Consider the following 20,354-nt stretch of genomic DNA (forward strand, 5'->3'; position numbering starts at 1 on the left):
GTTTGGAACTAGAATTAAGAGGACAGCACAACAGTGTAACACAGAGGAGTTCCAACGTGCTATGCCAGAGTGACAGGACACTCACAGGTACCAATCTCAGCTGTGTCACTGTGGATCTGTGCCAAGTGGAGGCCACATTTTTCCCAAAAGAAAAGGAATGTTAGAGGTAGAGTTGTTCCATTCCACCCTTGCATAGCTCCCAGCAGCTGGTTATAGAGTCGCATTGGCTAAATCCTAGGAGCCAGTCAGCTGTCTTCCCTCTCCGCTAGGATGGTAAATACCATAGGGAAACTAAGAACTGATGCGGAACAATTGCTCTTACAATCGAATAAGTTGTACAAATTTGAAAGGCAGAAGCTGTGGTAAGAATGTGTATCTTGGACCTGAGCCCACATGTAAATTAAGAAAACTCAAACCCCACAATCAAGCACCCACTAAGATAAGGACTATTAGCTAGAAATTTCTGACATTAAGATGCCCTCAAGCAATGTCGGAAACATATGTATTAGAATTTACTGTTGTATGCTTGTCTGATGCAGTATTTAGCTCGCTTTGAGTTGTCCGACATTGAACCAACCTGAAATACTCTACCAATACCCTGAGTAGAGCATTGATTGAAAACCATTTAACTCTTGGCTTTCCAGACATATCAAGAAATGAATGTAGCACAGGGTTATATCTCTAACCATACATTATTTTTCTAACTGTATAAAAGCAAGGATAATTTAGTTATCAGAGTAATCAAAACAGTTGCAGCAACTTTGAGAGTCACAATAGCAGAGCAGCAGCTGGATTAACTGAACCTTGGTTCAAAATGTTATTTGGGATTACATTACAATCCCATTTTAACAGTGGTGTGAAGAGTGCAAGTTGGAAAATCAGGCACATCTTGCACCCAATTAACAGTGCACCAAATTTTGAGAGGGAGGATGTTTGGAGAAGTTGAGGCAAAAGGGACAGCTAGTCCCAATTTAACTACTAAAATCCCGCACTGAATTTCACAACTTGGGCCAAGTGTCCACTCCCATCGAGCACCTTGCCCATATAAAATGGTTGTTTGACAGTAACCATTTTATTACAATTATTATAGTATCTGTTTTCAAATGGTCTTTGCAAGTTCACAAATTAAATATCCACTGGGTCACTAAGAGGAGAGATCCAGCCATTTAAATGAACATCTGTTGCATTTCCTGGAATTCATTTGCGTGGATCTGTAAAGACTTGGCATAACTAGATAGTTTTTTCTATTGATTTGTTTCCACATATATACCACTAGGTGGGGTAAAGTTACTGGGAACGTGCCTTCTCAGTATTGTTAGTTGTCACATTTTAATACAATTATTAGAGTGGTTGTTTCAAGCTGCATTTGCCCTAAATTATGCATTCAAATAAACATTAGAAACACTCTAATTATATTATATATAGTTATTTTATGTGGATAATGTTACACACACTAATTCAATATTTTTGTTCTGTTGAAGGGGGAGCGCATCCTGGCATAAATGCCGGGATGTGCTCACTAGGAACTTCCACTACAGACCCCGCCAATGTCGGAGTGAAGTCATAAATTACCATGGCAATGGATCAGAGCAACGTCATAAATTTCCATGGCAATGGGTCAGAGAGCAGTCTTAAATTGCCATGGCAACTGGTCAGAGTGAAGTCATGAATTTCCATGGCAATTGCGGGTGTCTGTCAGAGGGCCAGGAAATCTGGCAAAGAGTGGGCGGCAAAGGGGTTGCCGAGTGTCTCCTCCCTACCCGGGAACATCTAAGAGCTACCCCCACTCTAAGGAGGCTGTGTTTAAATAATTTTCCAAAAGAAATTGTAGGGTCTGGCCTGTACTCTAAGGAGAACCTCACTGCCTCCATTTGGTGGCCTGGTATACCTGGTTTCAACAGGCATACTGGCCACTGATCCTGTCCCTGCTGACTCAGAAGTCAGGGACACAGGAATTCTTGTGTGTTTTTTTTCTATCTAAATATTAAATACAATATATCAAATCTTTAAGTACTTAGCATAAATTTAGTTGTGTAGCGTTATGATATCAAGTGATTTGCTTCAACTAATAAAAGTTTCATCACTTTGTATTACCAATAGGCCAAGTCCAAGATTAAGACATGATGCTCAAAAGCCTCGGCATTCTTCCGTAGATAATCTTGCCACTGAAATGGCATATATCACAGAGAGTGAAGAGGTGTTTTATAACTACAAGGTGAACATTCCAGCCATTGCAAATAAAAATGATATGGAGTCCTACCCAAAACGTGCTTCGCACAGCTGGTATGTGATTTAGGAGTTTGATTGAATGGTACAAAATTAGTTATTTATTTAGAAATGGGAAAACCATACATTGCAGGGTTATAATATATTTTTCCTCATTGAAATCTGTGCGGAATATCTGCCAGTCTTTAATATTTTAAGCATCAGGATGACTTTTTTATACTTTTTGTAACTAACCACGAGAAGTCTTCAACCCAAATAAGGAGCTTCAATTTCACCTTTGTACATTTTCATCACAATGGGCCTTTTCGGTTTCATTGTTGGACCAAATTCTCCTACAATAATTCTTTCTCCAAAATAATCCACTTTTGGATTTTCTGAGCATTTGAGGTGACTTTTCATTCGGAGTCAATTCCAGCCTGGATGGTTTTGCAACCTGCAGGATCTTTCATGCTTAGAACCTCAAACGCAATGGTGGTCCGACTTTCATGCTGTTGATAAAACACAACAGTTGCTGGAGTTATCTCATCTAGTGGGACTCCTGTATCATAATTCATTTATACTTCAGAGAGTGTAAGCATGCAGAGGATTTTTTTCCATCAGCAACCAGCATAGCATTGTGAAGGATTGATAGTATCTTCTTAACAGCGTCCTCAGTGGGGATTGGAGGAATGTTCTTGCCACCAGCTGTAATGATCACCTTTTAAATTCTGCCTGTCGTCGAGGAACCATCTTTGTGTTTTCCAGTTTCTCTAGAATGCAACCAGCCCTTTTCTGGGGCTTCTTTAGTCTATTCCCTCATGTGAAGCAGAGGATGAGAATGAAGATATGACCCAAGAGGCAGTTTTTTTTTTAGGAAGCTTTTGAAATGAGGAAGAGAAAAGTAGCAAAGCAAAATGGTTCATAACATAGTGAGTAATGGCTGAAAAATTGGCCCTTAAAGTAGAAGGAGCAATGAGCAAGGAGCAATGAGCAAGCACCAAACCAGAGTCACAGGAATATTGTAGAGCTGATATTGTAAACAAATCCCTCTTCACAGATACTGCCTTTCAAATCTGCCGTCGTCACTTCCTTCTCAAAGAACCCACCATTAATCCCTATGGGGGAAAAATTCAGTTGGTTGCGCCACACGTTAGCGCCTTAAGAGGACGCTAAGTGGGGCACAAACCAACTAGCGCCCGGGCGCGGCACTGCCCACGCCTCCTGCAAAATTCAGCGGGAGGTTCGTGGTGGCGCTAACCGTTAGCGCTGCACCGCTGGCGATGACGTCATCGGTGTGCGCAGCGCCCCGCTCACACCCCGGCCGCTATCTTTGGGATCGCCCCCTGATTTACCGCCGGACGCTATGTCCGACAGGGTCAGGGTGGCATACCTGCGGCTGGGGAGGCGCAAATTAAAGGCGAGGTGCGGGGCGGCCATTTTTGTTGTTAGCCACCTGCCTGCGCTCCCGTCCCCGGCCTCCGGAATCCCCCCCACCCCGCCGCGGAGTGCCGGCTGCGCTCCAAGAGCCCGGCACTTCTCTTGAGTGCCGGGCTCTTTTGCCTGCACTCCCGATCCCCGGGGGCCCAGCTTGGCCCCAGATCGCGCTGCACAAGACCCCTCCCCGTTAAGAAGGGGAGGAAGGCCTGCAATACTACAGCGCAATGTGCCGCAGCGTGTGGCGCTGCGGCATGTAGTGCCACGATATTCACTCGCAGCGCCCCAAGAGGGAGGCGGGGCGCCTCCAGTAGCGCCCCGCTTCCCTTTGGGGCGCAACCGACCAATTTCCGGCGCGGGGGCGCTAATTTTTCCAGGGCGCTACTTTTGGCACCCCGGTGAAGTTAGCGCCCCAAACGGGGCTATACTGAATTTCTCCCCCTATGTCTTTGCAAACTACTGGCCCATCTCCAACCTCCCTTTCCTCGCCAAGGTTCTTGAACGTGTTGTCACTTCCCAAGTCAGTGCCCATCTTTCCCACAACTCCATATTTGAACCTCTCCCATCACGTTTCCGCTTCTGCCACAACGAAATAATCCTAATCAAAAGTCACAACTGACATTTTATGTGAATGTGACCGTAGTGCACTATCCCTCCTCCTCCTTCTTGACCTGTCTGCAGCCTTTGACACGGTTGACCACATCATCCTCCTCCATCTCTCATTTGACCCGCTGAGTGAGACTACCTCGCCTTGTTACACTCTTACCTATCCAGTCGCAACCAGAGAATTACATGCCATGGCTTCTCTTCCCACCCCTGCACCGTTGACTTCTGGAGTCCACCAAGAATCTATCCTTGGGGCCCCTCCTATTTCTCATCTACATGCTGCCCTTGGCGAAATCATCCGCTGACACATCAGGTTCCACATGTATGCTGATGACATCCGTCTCTACCTCCATACCTCTCTCAACTCCTCCACAGCTTTAGTGTTGTCTGACATCTATTCTCGGATGAATCAAAGTTTCCTCCAATTAAACATTGAGAAGACCAAAGCCATTGGGCAGGAATTTAACTCCGGAGTCGGGTTGGAGGCGGGACTGCAAATTTTGGGGTTGTAGTCCCGCCTCCATCTAGATGCGGCTAGTCCACGCGATTTTAACTTGATTGACCTTGTTGAGCCCGCCCAGCGAGCTCAGCAGGCCAATTAAGGGCCACCCGGCAACAGGTGACGTCACAGACTGAAATTTCATCTGTCGAGATTTTGACAGATGAAATATCAGCGTTTCACAACTGTTTGAAGCTGTCAAACACTGACAGTCTTACTTCTAGCCTGAGTCCTTCTCCCAGACTCAGTTAGAAATCTCTCCTGCACAAAATGCTGCAGGCTGTCACTTTTAGCAGTTTGCAGCCATTCTGCTTTCTGTGCCGGTGAGATGATGGACTCCCGGGACCTAAATAAGGAAGGCTGTAAAGGTAAGAAAAGGTAATTTACACTTCTTTAATCACTTTAGACACACCAAACACACTTACCTTTGCACTCATGCACACATCACTCACCTGAACACCGACATCTCGACCCCTTCACATCCTTCAACCCGACGGCCCGACGACTCTAACTTGGCGTGGTTTGGAGCCGTCGGGAATCCCACACTTCAACCTTCAAAATAGGGATTAGGCCAAAAACTGCCTGTTAACTACCAGTTAACAGGCAGTTAATTGGCATTAATCCCTTCCCGCCTTGGGTCGGCGGGTCCCAGTGCGGGGCGGGTTCCCGCCTCCTTTGAAACTGGCATGAAGGCGGGTTGGGGGCGAGATGGTGTTGGGACCCCCAATTTCGGGATTTTAACCCCCCCGCACGCCTCCAATCCCGACTCCACGGCACAATGAAAATTCAGCCCCTTTCATAAACTCCGTTCCCTAGCTATCAATTCCACCCCTCTGCCTGGCCACAGTCTTGGACTGAACTGGATTATTTGCAATCTTGGCGTCCCAATTGACCCTGAGCTGAGCTTCCGACTCCATATTCTTTCCATCACCAAGATCAACTACTTCCACCTCCGTAATATCGCCCATTTCAGCTCCTGCCTCAACCTCTCCACTACTGAAACCCTCATCTATGCTTTTGGCACCTCCCAGACTCGACTATTCCAATACTGTCCTGGCTGGCCTCCCAACTTCGAGTCTCCATAAACTTGAGCTCACACAAAACTCTGCTGCCCGTGTTGTAACCTGCTCCAAATCCTGTTCACTCATCACTCTGCTCGCTGACCTCCATTGGCTCCCGGAACACCAAGCCTCTCTTTTAAAATCCTCATCCTCGTGTTAAAATCCCTCCATAGCCTCACCACTCCCTGTATCAAAACTCCTCCAGCCCTACAACCCGCCAAGAACTATGTGTTTCTTCAACTTTGGACTCTTGTGCAGCTGCCACTACCTTTGCTGCACCACTGGTGCCCGTGCTTTCTGCCATCTAGGCCCTAAGCTCTAATTCCCGCCCTAAACCCCTCTCTCCTCCTTTAAGACCCTCCTTAAAACTTACCTCTTTGACCAAGCTTTTAAACACCTGTCCTAATATCTTCTCCTTTGGCTCAGTATCAATTTTTGTCACATCGCATTCCTGTGAAGCATCTTGGGAAAATTCCAACTTCAAAATGTGGTATAAATGCAAGTAGTTGTGGTTGTGTGCTACATAAATGTATGTTATTGCATTGTTGCTGGTACCGCACGCTATGTTCTGATGTGTGTCAAGAACCCATGTTAAGTTGTGTAAATTTTGTCATTTTGTATTGGTAAACCTTTTTTCAATAGACTTCCCAAGGCATTGCTCACAGTGAGTTGAAGGTTTTATAAGAACAGGGGTGTTATGCAAAGAAGAATTGCCAGATATATTGCCTTATTAGTATGTTTTGAGACCAACAAGGAAGGAAGCTGTGCTAGATCTTGTTCTGGGGATGAAGTGGGACAAATGGAGCATGTTTTAGTGGAGGAACATTTGGGATACAGTGATCACAATTAGGTTTGGAGTAGTTGTGGAAAGAGATAAGGAACAATCAAAGGTGAAGATACTTAACTGGAAGAGAGCTAATTTCAGTGAGTTGAAAAGGGATCTGGCTCAGGTAGACAGGAAACAAAGATTGGCAAGTAAAACAGTAAATGGGCAATAGGAGGCCTTCAAGCAGGAGATAGTTCGGATACGGACTAAAGACATTCCCATGAGAGGGGAACGGAAAGGCATGCAAAACCCGAGCTCCCAGGATGACTCCGATTAAAATAAAACCGAAAAAGGAGACGAATGTTAAATGTCAGGCTCAAAATATAGTCGAGATCTAAGCAGATTACACAGTGCAGAGGAGAACTGAAAAGGAAATAGGGGCAAAGAGAGTGCATGAGAAAAGATTAGCGGTAACATAAAAGGAACCACTAAAGTAATAATATAAACATATAAAGAATAAAAGGATCATCAAAGGAAGGGTGGGGCCGATTAGGGACCAATAAGGAGATCTTCTTGTGGAAACAAAGGGCATGGTTGATGTACGAAATGAGTACTTTGCATCTGTCTTCACAAAATAAGAGGATGCTGCCAATGTCACAGTAAAGGAGGAGAGAGTAGAGAAATTGGATAGGATAAGATTAGATAGAGATACCTAAAATGTTGCCAGCGCTCAAAGTAGAAAAGTCAACCGGTCCGGATGGGATGCATTCCAGGTTGATGAGGGAACTAAAGGTGGGAATAGTGGAGGCTCTGGTCACAATCATTCAATCCTCCTTGAATGTGGGAGTGGTACCAGAGGACTGGAGGGTTGCAAATGTTACACCCCTGTTCAAAAAAGGGGAGAAGGATAAACCTGCTAAATACAGGCCAGACAGCCTAATGTCGGTGGGGAAACTTCTAGAGACTACAATACAGGACAAAATTCATGATCACTTGGGGAAAAAAACACTTTAGGAAGGGTGTCAAGGCCTTAGAGAGGGGACAGAAGAGGTTTACTAGAATGGTACCAGGGATGAGCGACTTCAGTTATGTGGAGAGACTAGAGAAACGGGTTGTTCTCCTTAGAGCAGAAAAGGTTAAGGGGAGATTTGATAAATTAAATAAGGAGAAACTGTTTCCACCGGCAGGAGAGCCGGTAACCAGAGGCAAAAGAATCAGAGGGGAGATGAAGTTAAAAAAAAAATTTTAAGCAGCAAGTTGTTATGATCTGGAATTCACTGCCCGAAAAGGTAGTGGAAGCAGATACAGTTGTAACTTGCAAAAGGGAATGGGGTATATACTTGAAAAGGAAAAATTTGCAGAGCTATGAGGAAACGGCAAGAGAGTGGGACTAAATGAATAGCTCTTTCAAATAGCTGCACGGGCATGATGGGCTGACTGGCCTTACTTCTGTGCTTTAAGATGCTATGATTAGCATTGAGGGTTGGTCTGGGATTTGGGAGCATTGGGATGAGGTCACAGGGCTTAGCAGTATTTTTAGGAAGGTTCCTGAAATCTGAGAAATGGGGAGCATAGTTAGACTGGAGAGGAAGTTTCCAGGAACACTGGGCCAGAATTGATCACTGCGAGAGGGATCTGGGGCATTAAAGAGAGAAATCACATAGACCGGGACCATTGGAGCATTTCTGGGATCAGGGAGAAATGGCAATGCAATATAGGGGTTTGTGAGCACTGAAAGGTGTTCCAGCACCTACGAGTGGGGCGGAGGCAATGTAAGGGAGTCCCGAGGTCCAACAGGACTGAGGAGGGATTTTGGAACATTAGGTGTTGGGATTTGGTAGTATTGTGGGGAGCAGTGTTTAACAGCTTTGTCAGGGTAGAGAATGGGACGATTAGACCTCAACCCCCGCCACACACACCGATTCTGGAACGGTTCCCTGGATTGGAAAGTAGCAAATGTAACCCCACTATTTAAGAAAGGAGGAAGAAAAAAAACGGGGAACTGCAGTCCAGTTAGCCTGACATCAGTAGTAGGGAAAATGCTAGAATCTATTATTAAGGACGTGGTAACAGGACACTTCGAAAATAATAATAGGATTGGGCAGAGTCAACGAATTTATGAAAGGGAAATCGTGTTTGACTAATCTGTTTTTTGAGGTTGTAACTAGCAGAATAGATGAGGGGGAACCAGTGGATGTGGTGTATTTGGATTTTCAGAAGGCTTTCGATAAGGTGCCACACAAGTGGTTATTAAACAAAATTAAAGCTCATGGGATTGGGGGTAATATACTAGCATGGATTGAGGATTGGTTAACGGGCAGAAAACAGAGAGTAGGAATAAACGGGTCATTTTCGGGCTGGCAGGATATAACTAGTGGGGTACCACAAGGATCAGTGCTGGGGCTTCAGCTATTCACAATCTACATCAATGATTTGGATGAGGGGACCAAATGTAATATATCCAAGTTTGCTGATGATACAAAGCTGGGTGGGAATGTAAGTTGTGAGGAGGATGCAAGGAGGCTTCAAGGGGATATAGACAAGCTAAGTGAGTGGGCAAGAACATGGCAAATGGAATATACTGTGGAGAAATATGAAGTTATCCACTTTGGTAGGAAAAATAGAAAAGCAGAGTGTTTTTTAAATGGTGAGAGATTGGGAAATGTTGGTGTTCAGAGGGACCTGGGTGTCCTTGTACACGAATCACTGAAAGTTAACCTGCAGGTACAGCAAGCAATTAGGAAAGCAAATGGTATGTTGGCCTTTATTACAGGAGGATTTGAGTATAGGAAACTTTGTGTTATCCGGAGGCGAACCGTCCGGCAAGCTGGAGCCACCGGCAAAAATCAGGAGCCGTTTTTTATTCTTTTTGTTTCTTTTCTTTGCTTTTTTTGAACAGTCAAGCTCTGCAACAGCTGTAGCTAAGCAACAGCTTCAGCTAGAGACGCTACAGAGACGCTTGCCGACTGTTTAGAGGCAGGGTTTGTTGATTCATACGGAGATGAATCTCCGTATGTTTCAACATTAGCTCTGGAGTGTACGGCAGTTTTGAGGGAACGGCAGCAGCTCGGTCCCGTCGGTGCCGGATAGCACAAAGTTTCCTGTATAAGAGTAAAGACATTTTACTGCAATTATATAGGGCCCTGGTGAGACCACACCTGGAGTATTGTGTACAGTTTTGATCTTACCTAAGGAAGGATATACTTGCCATAGAGGGTGTACAACAAAGGTTCACCAGACTGGTTCCTGAGATGGGGGATGACCTAAGTTCAGGAAACCAGGATGTAAAAGCGGTTTGGGTAGAGATGAGAAATAATAAAGGCAAGAAGTCACTTGTGGGAGTGGTGTACAGGCCCCCTAACAGTAACCACATGGTAGGATGGAGTATAAAGGAAGAAATAATGGGAAATAACAACAGAAAATGCTGGAAAGACTCAGCAGGCCAGGCAACATCCGTGGAGAGAGAAATAGTCAACGTTTCAGGCCGAAACCCTTTGTCAAGACTGAAAAAGCACAGGAAATGAAACAGATTCAAAGGCCAGTTTGGGGGCTGGGAGAGAACAAAAGAGAAGTGAAGAGACATTAAGAGGTATTCAAAATGCGACGAGATGGTGAAAGTACTAGTGGAGACAAAAGACGGCTCTAGATTAGGTGTGAAATGCGCTGGCAGAATGGGAGACAGCTGCCATGTGGGAGAGAAAAAAAGGTGTGGATAAAAAATAGAAGTAAAAATGTAATGGGGGCCGAGGTTATGATCTGAAATTGTTGAACTCGATATCGAGTCCGGAAGCCTGTAAAGTGCCTAATCGGAAGATGAGGTGCTGTTCCTTGAGCTTACGCTGAGCTTCCATGGAACAATGCAAGAGCCCGAGTACGGTGAGGTCTGAGTGGGAATGGGGCAGTGAATTAAAATGACAGGCGACCGGAAGCTCGGGATCATCCTTACGGACTGAACGGAGGTGTTCCGCAAAGCGGTCACCCAATCTGCGTTTGGTCTCCCCAATGTAGAGGAGACCACGTCGTGAGCGGCGAATACACTATACTAGATTGCAAGAAGTGCAAGTAAATCGCTGTTTCACCTGGAAGGGGTGTTTGGGGCCCTGGACAGTGGGAAGGGGGGAGGTATAAGGGCAGTTGTTGCATCGCCTGCGCTTGCACGGGAAGGGGTCGGGCGAAGCGGAAAGGGTGCTGGGGATGATAGAGGAGTGGACTAGGGTGTCTCGGAGTGAGCAGTCCCTACGGAATGCTGAAAGGGGAGGGGAGGGGAAGATGCGTTTGGTGGTGGGATCACGTTGGAGGTGGCGGAAATGACAGAGGATGATCCGTTGAATGTGGAGGCTGGTGGGGTGAAAGGTGAGGACAAGGGGAACCCTATTGTGGTTCCGGGAGGGAGGGGCAGGTGTGAGGGCAGAAGTGCGGGAGATAGAACGGACACGGTCGAGGGTTGTGTCAACCACGGTAGAGGGGAATCCTCGGTTGAGGAAAAAGGAAGACATGTCGGAAGCACTGATGTGGAAGGCGGCATCGTCGGAGCAGATGCGACGGAGATGGAGAAACTGGGAGAATGGAATAGAGTCCTTACAGGAGGTGGGGTGAGAGGAAGTGTAGTCCAGCTAGCTGTGGGAGTCAGTGGGCTTGTAGTGAATGTTGGTCAATAACCAATGTACTTCTTGCAATCTAGTATACTGTATTCGCTGCTCACGATGTGGTCTCCTTTACATTGGGGAGACCAAACGCAGATTGGGTGACTGCTTTGCAGAACACCTCCGTTCAGTCAGTAAGGATGATCCCGAGCTTCCGGTCGCCTGTCATTTTAATTCACCGCCCCATTCACACTCAGACCTCGCTGTACTCGGGCTCTTGCATTGTTCCACGGAAGCTCAGCGTAAGCTTGAGGAACAGCACCTCATCTTCCGATTAGGCACTTCACAGCCTTCCGGACTCGATATCGAGTTCAACAATTTCAGATCATAACCTTGGCTCCCATTACATTTTTACTTATATATTTTATCCACACCTTTGTTTTGGCCCTCCCTCCCCCCTTTTTTTCTCTCCCACATGGCAGCTGTCTCCCATTCCGCCAGTGCATTTCACACCTAATCTAGAGCCGTCTTTTGTCTCCACTAGTCCTATCAGCATCTCGTCGCGTTTTGAATACCTCTTAATATCTCTTCACTTCCCTTTTGTTCTCTCCAAGCCCCCCAAACTGGCCTTTGAATCTGTTTCACTTCCTGTGCTTTTTCAGTCTTGACAAAGGGTTTCGACCTGAAACGTTGACTCTATTTCTCTCTCCACGGATGTTGCCTGGCCTGCTGAGTTTTTCCAGCATTTTCTGTTGTTATTTCGGATTTCCAGCACCTGCAGTATTTTTCTATCAAAGAAATAATGGGAGCCTGTCAGATGGGTACGGCAATAATCATGGGGGATTTTAATCTGCATTTCGACTGGAAAAATCAGTTGGGCAAAGGTAGCATAGATGAGGAGTTCATGGAATGTTTTCGGGATAGTTTCTTACAACAGCACGTTCTGGAGCCAACCAGAGAGCAGGCTATACTAGACCTGGTATTGTGCAATGAGACAGGATTAATTACTGACCTCATAGTGAAGGTGCCGCTAGGTAGCAGCGATCATAATATGAATGAATTTTACATTCAGTTTGAGAGAGAGAAGAGTGGGTCCAAGACTAGTATTTTAAACTTAAATACGGGCAATTATGAGGGCATGAGGGCTTTAAACTAATTAGTGGGGGGGAGGTTTCTAGAGAGCAAATAATAAAAATGACAACGGAGAAGGTCATAGACTTAGGTAGCAGTGGGGGAATTAAAAACCAGAGCATGTCAGGAAGGGACAGAAGGTATGGAGTAAAAGGTAAAGTAGTAAAAGGGGAAAAAGCAGGAACTAAGTGTCACAAAACATATTTGAAAGTTCTTTATCTGAATGCACGTAGCATTCGTAACAAAATGGACGAGTTAACGGCACAAATAACTACATATGGGTATGATCTTGTGGCCATTACAGAAACATGGCTGCAGGGTGACCATGACTGGGAATTAAACATACCAGGTTATTTAACAATCAGGAAGGACAGGCAGGAAGGAAGGGGAGGTGCGGTAGCTATGTTAATAAAGGAAGGAATCACTGTAATACAGAGAAATGATATTGGGTCAAAGGATCAGGATAGTGAAACAGTTTGGGTGGAGATAAGGAATAATAAGGGGGAAAAAACACTAGTGGGCGTAGTCTATAGGCCTCTGAACAGTTGCAACTCTGTTGGACGGAGTATCAATCAGGAAATAGTTGAGGCTTGTAATAAGGGAACAGCTATAATTATGGGGGATTTTAACTCTCATATTAACTGGACAAATCAAATTGGGCAGGGCAGCCTTGAGGATGAGTTCATTGAGTGTATTAGGGATGGGTTTCTTGAGCAGTATGTAACTGAACCGACCAGGGGGCAAGCAACCTTCGATTTGGTCCTGTGTAATGAGACAGGATTAATTAAAAATGTCCTAGTAAAGGATCCCCTTGGAATGAGTGACCATAACATGGTTGAATTCCATATTCAATTAGAGAGTGAGAAGGTTGGTTCTCAAACAAGCGTGCTGAGCTTGAATAAAGGAGACTATGAAGGTATGAGAGCGGAATTGATTAGAATGGACTGGGAAAATAGATTAAAGGGTAAGATGGTACATGATCAGTGGTGTACATTTAAGGAGTTATTTTACAACTTCCAAAAAATATATATTCCACTGAGGAAAAAAGGGTGTAAAAGAAAAGATAGCCATCCGTGGCTAAGTAAAGTAATTAAGGATAGTATCCAACTAAAAACAAGGGCATATAAGGTAGCCAAATCTAGTGGGAGGATAGAAGATTGGGAAGTCTTTAAAAGACAGCAAAAAATAACTAAAAGATTAATTAAGAAAGGGAAGACAGATTATGAAAGTAAATTAGCAAAAAATATAAAAACAGATAGCAAAAGTTTCTATATATAAAAAGAAAAAGGGTGGCTAAAGTAAATGTTGGTCCCTTAGAGGATGAGACCGGGAAATTAATGGTGGGAAACACGGAGATGGCAAAAACTCTGAACAAATATTTTGTATCAGTCTTTACGGTAGAGGACACTAAGAATATCCCAACACTGGACAAACAGGGGGCTCTAGGGGGGGAGGAGCTAAATACGATTAAAATCACTAAGGAAGTGGTACTCGGTAAAATAATGGGACTCCAGCCGGATAAATCCCCTGGACCTGATGGCTTACATCCTAGGGTCTTGAGGGAAGTGGCGGTAAGGATTGTGGATGCATTGGTAATAATTTTCCAAAACTCCCTGGACTCGGCAAAGGTCCCGGCAGATTGGAAAACTGCCAATGTAACACCCTTATTTAAAAAGGGTCGTAGGCAGAAGGCTGGAAACTATAGACCTGTTAGCCTAACATCTGTGGTTGGTAAAATTTTAGAGTCCATTATTAAGGAGACAGTAATGGGATATTTGGATAAACATAATTTAATAGGACAAAGTCAGCATGGTTTTATGAAGGGGAAGTCATGTTTGACAAATTTGCTTGAGTTCTTTGAGGAAGTAACATACAGGGTGGATAAAGGGGAACCAGTGGACGTAGTGTATTTAGACTTCCAAAAGGCATTTGACAAGGTGCCACACAAAAGATTATTGCTCAAGATAAAAAATCACGGGATTGGGGGTAATATTCTGGCGTGGGTGGAGGATTGGCTCTCTAACAGAAAGCAGAGAGTTGGGATAAATGGTTCATTCTCAGACTGGCAATCAGTAACTAGTGGTGTTCCGCAGGGGTCAGTGCTGGGTCCCCAACTCTTTACAATCTATATTAACGATTTGGAGGAGGGGACCGAGTGTAACATATCAAAGTTTGCAGATGATACTAAGATGGGAGGGAAAGTAGTGAGTGAGGAGGACATAAAAAACCTGCAAGGGGACATAGACAGGCTAAGTAAGTGGGCAGAGATTTGGCAGATGGAATACAATACTGGAAAGTGTGAGGTTATGCACTTTGGCAGGAAAAATCATAGAGCAAGTTATTATCTTAATGGCAAGAAACTAGAAAGTACTGTAGTACAAAGGGATCTGGGGGTCCTGGTGCACGAAACTCAAAAAGTTAGTATGCAGGTGCAGCAAGTGATCAAGAAGGCCAATGGAATGTTGGCTTTCATTGCTAGGGGGATAGAATATAAAAACAGGGAGGTATTACTGCAGTTGTACAAGGTATTGGTGACACCGCACCTGGAATACTGCATACAGTTTTGGTGTCCATACTTAAGAAAAGACATACTTGCTCTCGAGTCAGTACAAAGAAGGTTCACTCGGTTCATCCCGGGGATGAGGGGGTGGACATATGAGGAGAGGTTGAGTAGATTGGGACTCTACTAATTTGAGTTCAGAAGAATGAGAGGCGATCTTATTGAAACATATAAGATTGTGAAGGGGCTCGATCGGGTGGATGCGGTGAGGATGTTCCCAATGATGGGTGAAACTAGAACTAGGGGGCATAATCTTAGAATAAGGGGCTGCTCTTTCAAAACTGAGATGAGGAGAAACTTCTTCACTCAGAGGGTAGTAGGTCTGTGGAATTTGCTGCCCCAGAAAGCTGTGGAAGCTACATCATTAAATAAATTTAAAACAGAAATAGATAGTTTCTTAGAAGTAAAGGGAATTGGGGGTTACGGGGAGCGGGCAGGAAATTGGACATGAGTCTAGGTTCGGAACGGTCATGGCCCTGTGGGTAGCGGAGCGGGCCCAGGGGCCGTGTAGCCTGGTCCTGCTCCTACTTCTTGTGTTCTAATTCTGTTAGATTTCAGGAGATGGTTCTATTCACAGGGATTAGTGGAGACATCGAACAGGCTGCCAGCTAGGTGTCCTTCAAGAGCAAATTGGGCCTGTTCCTGGCTGGGGCGGAAATCACCTTTTACAGAAGGTAAGTACTGTAGGAAATACAGGGACAGAGTGATCTCCTGGATGAGTTTTGATCGCCTGGATGGGTCGGAGAGGAATTTCCCAGATTTTTTCTCCCAAATTGGCATTGGGTTTTTTATCTGGTTTTTCGCCTCTCCCGGGAGATCACATGGGTTCGGGTGGGATGGAGAGTGATGGTAGATTTGAAGTTAGGATCAGATCAGCCATGATCTTATTGAATGGTGGAGCAGGCTCGAGGTGCCGATTGGCCTACTCCTGCTCCTATTTCTTATGTTCTTATGAAAGCAGAGCTGGCTAAAGTGAACTGGCAAATTAGGTTAAGGGATAGGTCAAAGAGTTGCAGTGGCAGGCATTTAAGGGGATATTTCAAAATACACAGAATATATACATTCCAACAAGAAAGAAAAATTCCAAGGGAAGGACCCACCATCCGTGGTTAACTAAAAAAGTTAAAGATAGTATTAAACTTTAAAGAAAAAGCATATAATTGCGCAAAGATGGGTGGCAGGTCAGAAGATTGGACGGAATATAAAAAACAGCAAAGAATGACACAAAGATTAATAAAGAGAGAAAAATTAGAGTACGCGAGAAAGCTAGCTAGAAATATAAAAACAGATGGTAAGAGTTTCTATAGATATTTTAAAAAGAGTTAACAAATGGAGCGTTGGTCCTATAAAAAGTGAATCTGGGGAATTAATAATGGAAAATAAGGAGATGGCAGTTGAATTGAACAGGTATTTTGCATGGGTCTTCACTATAGAGGATACAAGTAACATCCCAGAAATAGCTGTAAATCAGGAAATGGAAGGGAGGGAGGAACTCAAGAAAATTATAATCATCAGGGAAGTGGTACTGAGCAAATTGTTGGAGCTGTGGGCTGACAAGCCCCCGGGGCCTGATGGACTTCTTAATTCTAGGGTCTTAAAAGAAGTGGCTAGTGAGATAGTTAATGCGTTGGTTTTAATTTTCCAAAATTCCCTAGATTCGGGGAAGGTTCCATTAGATTGGAAAATAGCGAATGTAACTCCTTTATTCAAAAAGGGAGGGAGACAGAAAGCAGGAAACTACAGGCCAGTTAGCTTAACATCTGTCAGGGAAGTAGTTAGATGTTATTATTAAAGACGTTACAGCAGAACATTTAGAAAAGTTCAAAGTAATCAGGCAGAGTCAACATGGTTTTGTGCAAGGGAAATCGTGTTTAACCAGTTTATTGGAGTTCTTTGAGGAAGTAACATGTGCTGTGGATAAAGGGGAACCAGTGGATGTACTGTACTTAGATTTCCAGAAGGCATTTGATAAGGTGCCACATCAAAGGTTATTGCGGAAAATAAAAGCTCATGGTGTACGGGGTAACATATTGGCATGGATAGAAGATTGGCTAGCTAACAAGAAACGGAGAGTAGGCATAAATGGGTCATTTTCTGATTGGCAAGATGCAACGAGTGGTGTGCCACAGGGATCAGTGCTGGGGCCTCAGCTTTTTACAATTTATATAAATGATTAGGATGAAAGGACCGAAGGCATGGTTGCTAAATTTGCTGATGACACAAAGATAGGTAGGAAAGTAAATTGTGAAGAGGACATAAGGAGGCTACAAAGGGATATAGATAAGTTAAGTGAGTGGGCAAAGATCTGGCAAATGGAGTATAATGTGGGAAAATGTCAAGTTGTCCATTTTGGCAGGAAGAATAAAAAAGAAGCATATTATCTAAATGGTGAGAGATTGCAGAGCTCTGAGATGCAGAGGGCTCTGGATGTCCTAGTGCATGAATCACAAAAGGTTACTATGCAGGTACAGCAAGTAATTAGGAAAGCTAATAGAATGTTAACGTGGAGAGGATGTTTCCTCTTGTGGGAGAATCTAGAACTAGGGGTCACTATTTAAAAATAAGGGGTTGCCCATTTAAGACAGAGATGAGAAATTTTTTCTCAGAGGGTCGTGAGTCTTTGGAACTCTCTTCCTCAGAGGGCGGTGGAAACGGAGTCTTTGAATATTTTTAAGGCAGAGGTAGATAGATTCTTGGTAAGCAAGGGGGTGAAAAGTTATCGGGGGTAGGCGGGAATGTGGAGTAATCAGATCAGACATGATCTTATTGAATGGCGGAGCAGGCTCGAAGGGCCGTGTAGCCTTCTGCTCCTAATTCGTATGTTCCTATGTCCTATGAGTAGACTAGCCTATATTTCCTAGAGTTTAGAAGAATGAGAGGTGATCTCATTGAAACATACATCAATTCCCAAAGTCAGCCAGTTCCTATCTTTGTGTTCCAGCATATAAGGATAAACTTTGTTTCTTAAAATTAATGGATGGAAAATCACAGGCTGGGAATGTGCAGTTTTCTGATTTGTGCTCCAAGCATGCACAGGAATGCAGGATTTGCAAGCTTGCCAATTTATACAGTCTTCAATAAACACAAATTCCTACAAACAAACAAAAATTACCTCATGAAACACTTGATGTAGTTGCAACTTTTTATATTAAAAATAATGACTTTAACCTCAAAAGTGTTTCAGAACAGTAATGTATTTAACCGAATGTATAGAGTAAGAAGTGATTGACTTCAAAAAAAATTCTTTACAAGCAATTTGTTGGTCTTTTCAAATCATAATTCTCTGTAACCCTTCCCCTTTCCCCCGCGCTCCCAACGTTCATCTCATCTGAGATCCCATTGAACTCCACTCCCCTTCCTGGCCCCCATGCTCGCTGACATAGTGGGGCACTTAAAGACTGAAAATGACGGTGCAATAGGTACCACCTTGATCGCTCGTCCACTGGTTCCACCACCATTTTGATTGCTGGAAGGACCGGAGCGGTCCATGAGTCCGCCTGTATCAAACTGAACAGTGTTTAAATCGTGCAGATAGGACTCCACTGCAATTTTTACAGGAAAATTTGGGGCAGCTGCTCACCAAAGGATCTGCTCAGGAAAGTGGGTAGTAGAGGAAGTAAAAGTGGGGAAATTTAAAGGGGCACTCACTGACGTTTGCTGTATCATTCAATACAACAACTTGCATTTATATAGTGTCTTTAACATAGTAAATCATCCCAAGGCACTTCACAGGAACAAACAAAATTTGACACTGAGCCACGTAAGGGGCTATTAGGGCAGATGACAGAGGTAGGTTTTAAGGAGCGTCTTAAAGGAGGAAAGCGAGTCAAATGGCGGAGAAGTTTATAGAGGAAATTCAAGAGATTAGGGCCTCGGCATTGAAGGCACGGCCGTCAATGGTGGAGCGATTAATAAACACTGGTTATTGCAGCGTTGTAAATTTGCAAGGAGAGAACTTTTTTCTTGTATTTCTAAGTCTGTTCAGACTCTACTAACTGAGCTATTTTGAGCAGGGGAGTAGTTCTGGCAACTCCTATCTGCGTGGTGGAGAAGGAAGAGGAACATGAGCAGCAGAAGCAACAGGACAGAGAGGAGCAAGCAGCCTGGGAGGCTGGTGCAAGAATGCCATGGGGGCGAGGGGTCAACGAAGGCGCCAATATCTGCACAACAGGGTTTACAGAAACCACATAACATACCACAATTTCGTCAAGAAACAATGTGTTTAGGAGGGTTTGGTTGAGCCGCGAGGCTGTCTCTGCCCTGTGTCGCTTTCTGCTGCCAGACCTGGTGGCCATGTGTTGCTTAAAAGTCATGACGGCTCTAACTTTTTTCGCCACTGAGTCTTTCTGGGCTACAGCAGGTGACATGGTTCACGTCAGCTGTGCACTCCTGCATCAAGCAGGTTACGGCCATTCCTTCAACTTCGCTGTGAACAGTAGGAGCCAGCTGTGACAGTCCACAGTGCCTGCACTTTTCGAGCAAGACCGACCAGTGTGTGGATGGCTCCTTGGTGGCAACAGCTGTGCTCTATCTACATGGCTCATGACACCATGCCCGCAGTCTCTCGCTGAACAATACTGTAACAACTACCATGGGAGTACCCATGCCATTATTGAGCAGGTCTTCGGAACATTAAGCAGCACTTCAGCTCCTTGGCCCGGTCAGGAGAAGGGCTGCAATACACCCTGCATAATCTCACTGTTGATTGTGAACAGATCCTAGACATGGAGCAGCATGAAGCCTTGCAGGACTCTGACGAGGAGAAGCTGGAAGAAGGGAAACCTGCAGACCAACAACATCTTGTAGTGCAAGTTGTCCAAGAACAAGTGATCAACCAGCAATTCTGTTGAACTGCATCCCCCCTGAAACCCACCAATACCATTCTCCCTTGCATCTAGCCCAATTCTCCCACCCTACCCAGACAAATTAAATCACTGCATGAGACATACAAATTCCACCTCACAATGAAGCACTTAATGAACCAAATCTGCACAAATTGACAGTGACAAACTTCTGATTTTCTTTAATAAAGTGAACAAATTCTACCGAAATTAATATTCACCCAAGTGCTACCCAATAGTGTCTCACTTGTGTGCTTTTCCTAACTCTAGTGCGCTTACATTGTGCTGCCCCTGTGGCTTCAGCATGGTGAGTGGAATGTTGCTGTTGTAATGAAGGCACTTCAATCATAGCTGTTATTGGTGTCCTTTCCACCACTACCAGCTCTTCATTACTTGTCCTTGCAGACCACTCTGACTCATCATTCCCACTGGGGTGCTGATCTCTTGAGCAAGTGAGTGCTGAAGTCTTTTGGGCTGGTGGTGCAGGCTGGTGAGGATGGCTCAGCCCGATTCTGCCGAAGGACCTGGAAGTAGAAGAAAGGATGAGAAAATAGCAAATACTGGGCAGATTTCGGGGTGGTGAGGCATTAACGATTTTAGAAGCTCTTGGAAAGAGATGCACGTAAAGTACAAATAGAAGAGAACAGAACAGAACAAATGACAGACCC

General features: G+C 44.5%; 1 protein-coding gene across 1 annotated transcript in view; it reads left to right on the forward strand.

Annotated features, from left to right (window-relative positions):
• The window catches only part of LOC147117291 (tyrosine-protein phosphatase non-receptor type 3-like), a 341,164-nt gene that overhangs the window by 171,681 nt on the left and 149,129 nt on the right, over nt 1-20,354 (forward strand). The window contains exon 14 of the mRNA XM_085989357.1: nt 2,101-2,283. Within this exon, the coding sequence (XP_085845483.1) occupies nt 2,101-2,283 (183 nt within the window). The remainder of the gene's footprint in view (nt 1-2,100; nt 2,284-20,354) is intronic.

This window comes from Somniosus microcephalus, chromosome 5, assembly GCF_052327205.1.
Source record: "Somniosus microcephalus isolate GS21.2 chromosome 5, FLI_Smic_1.0, whole genome shotgun sequence".
Classification (NCBI taxonomy): domain Eukaryota; kingdom Metazoa; phylum Chordata; class Chondrichthyes; order Squaliformes; family Somniosidae; genus Somniosus; species Somniosus microcephalus.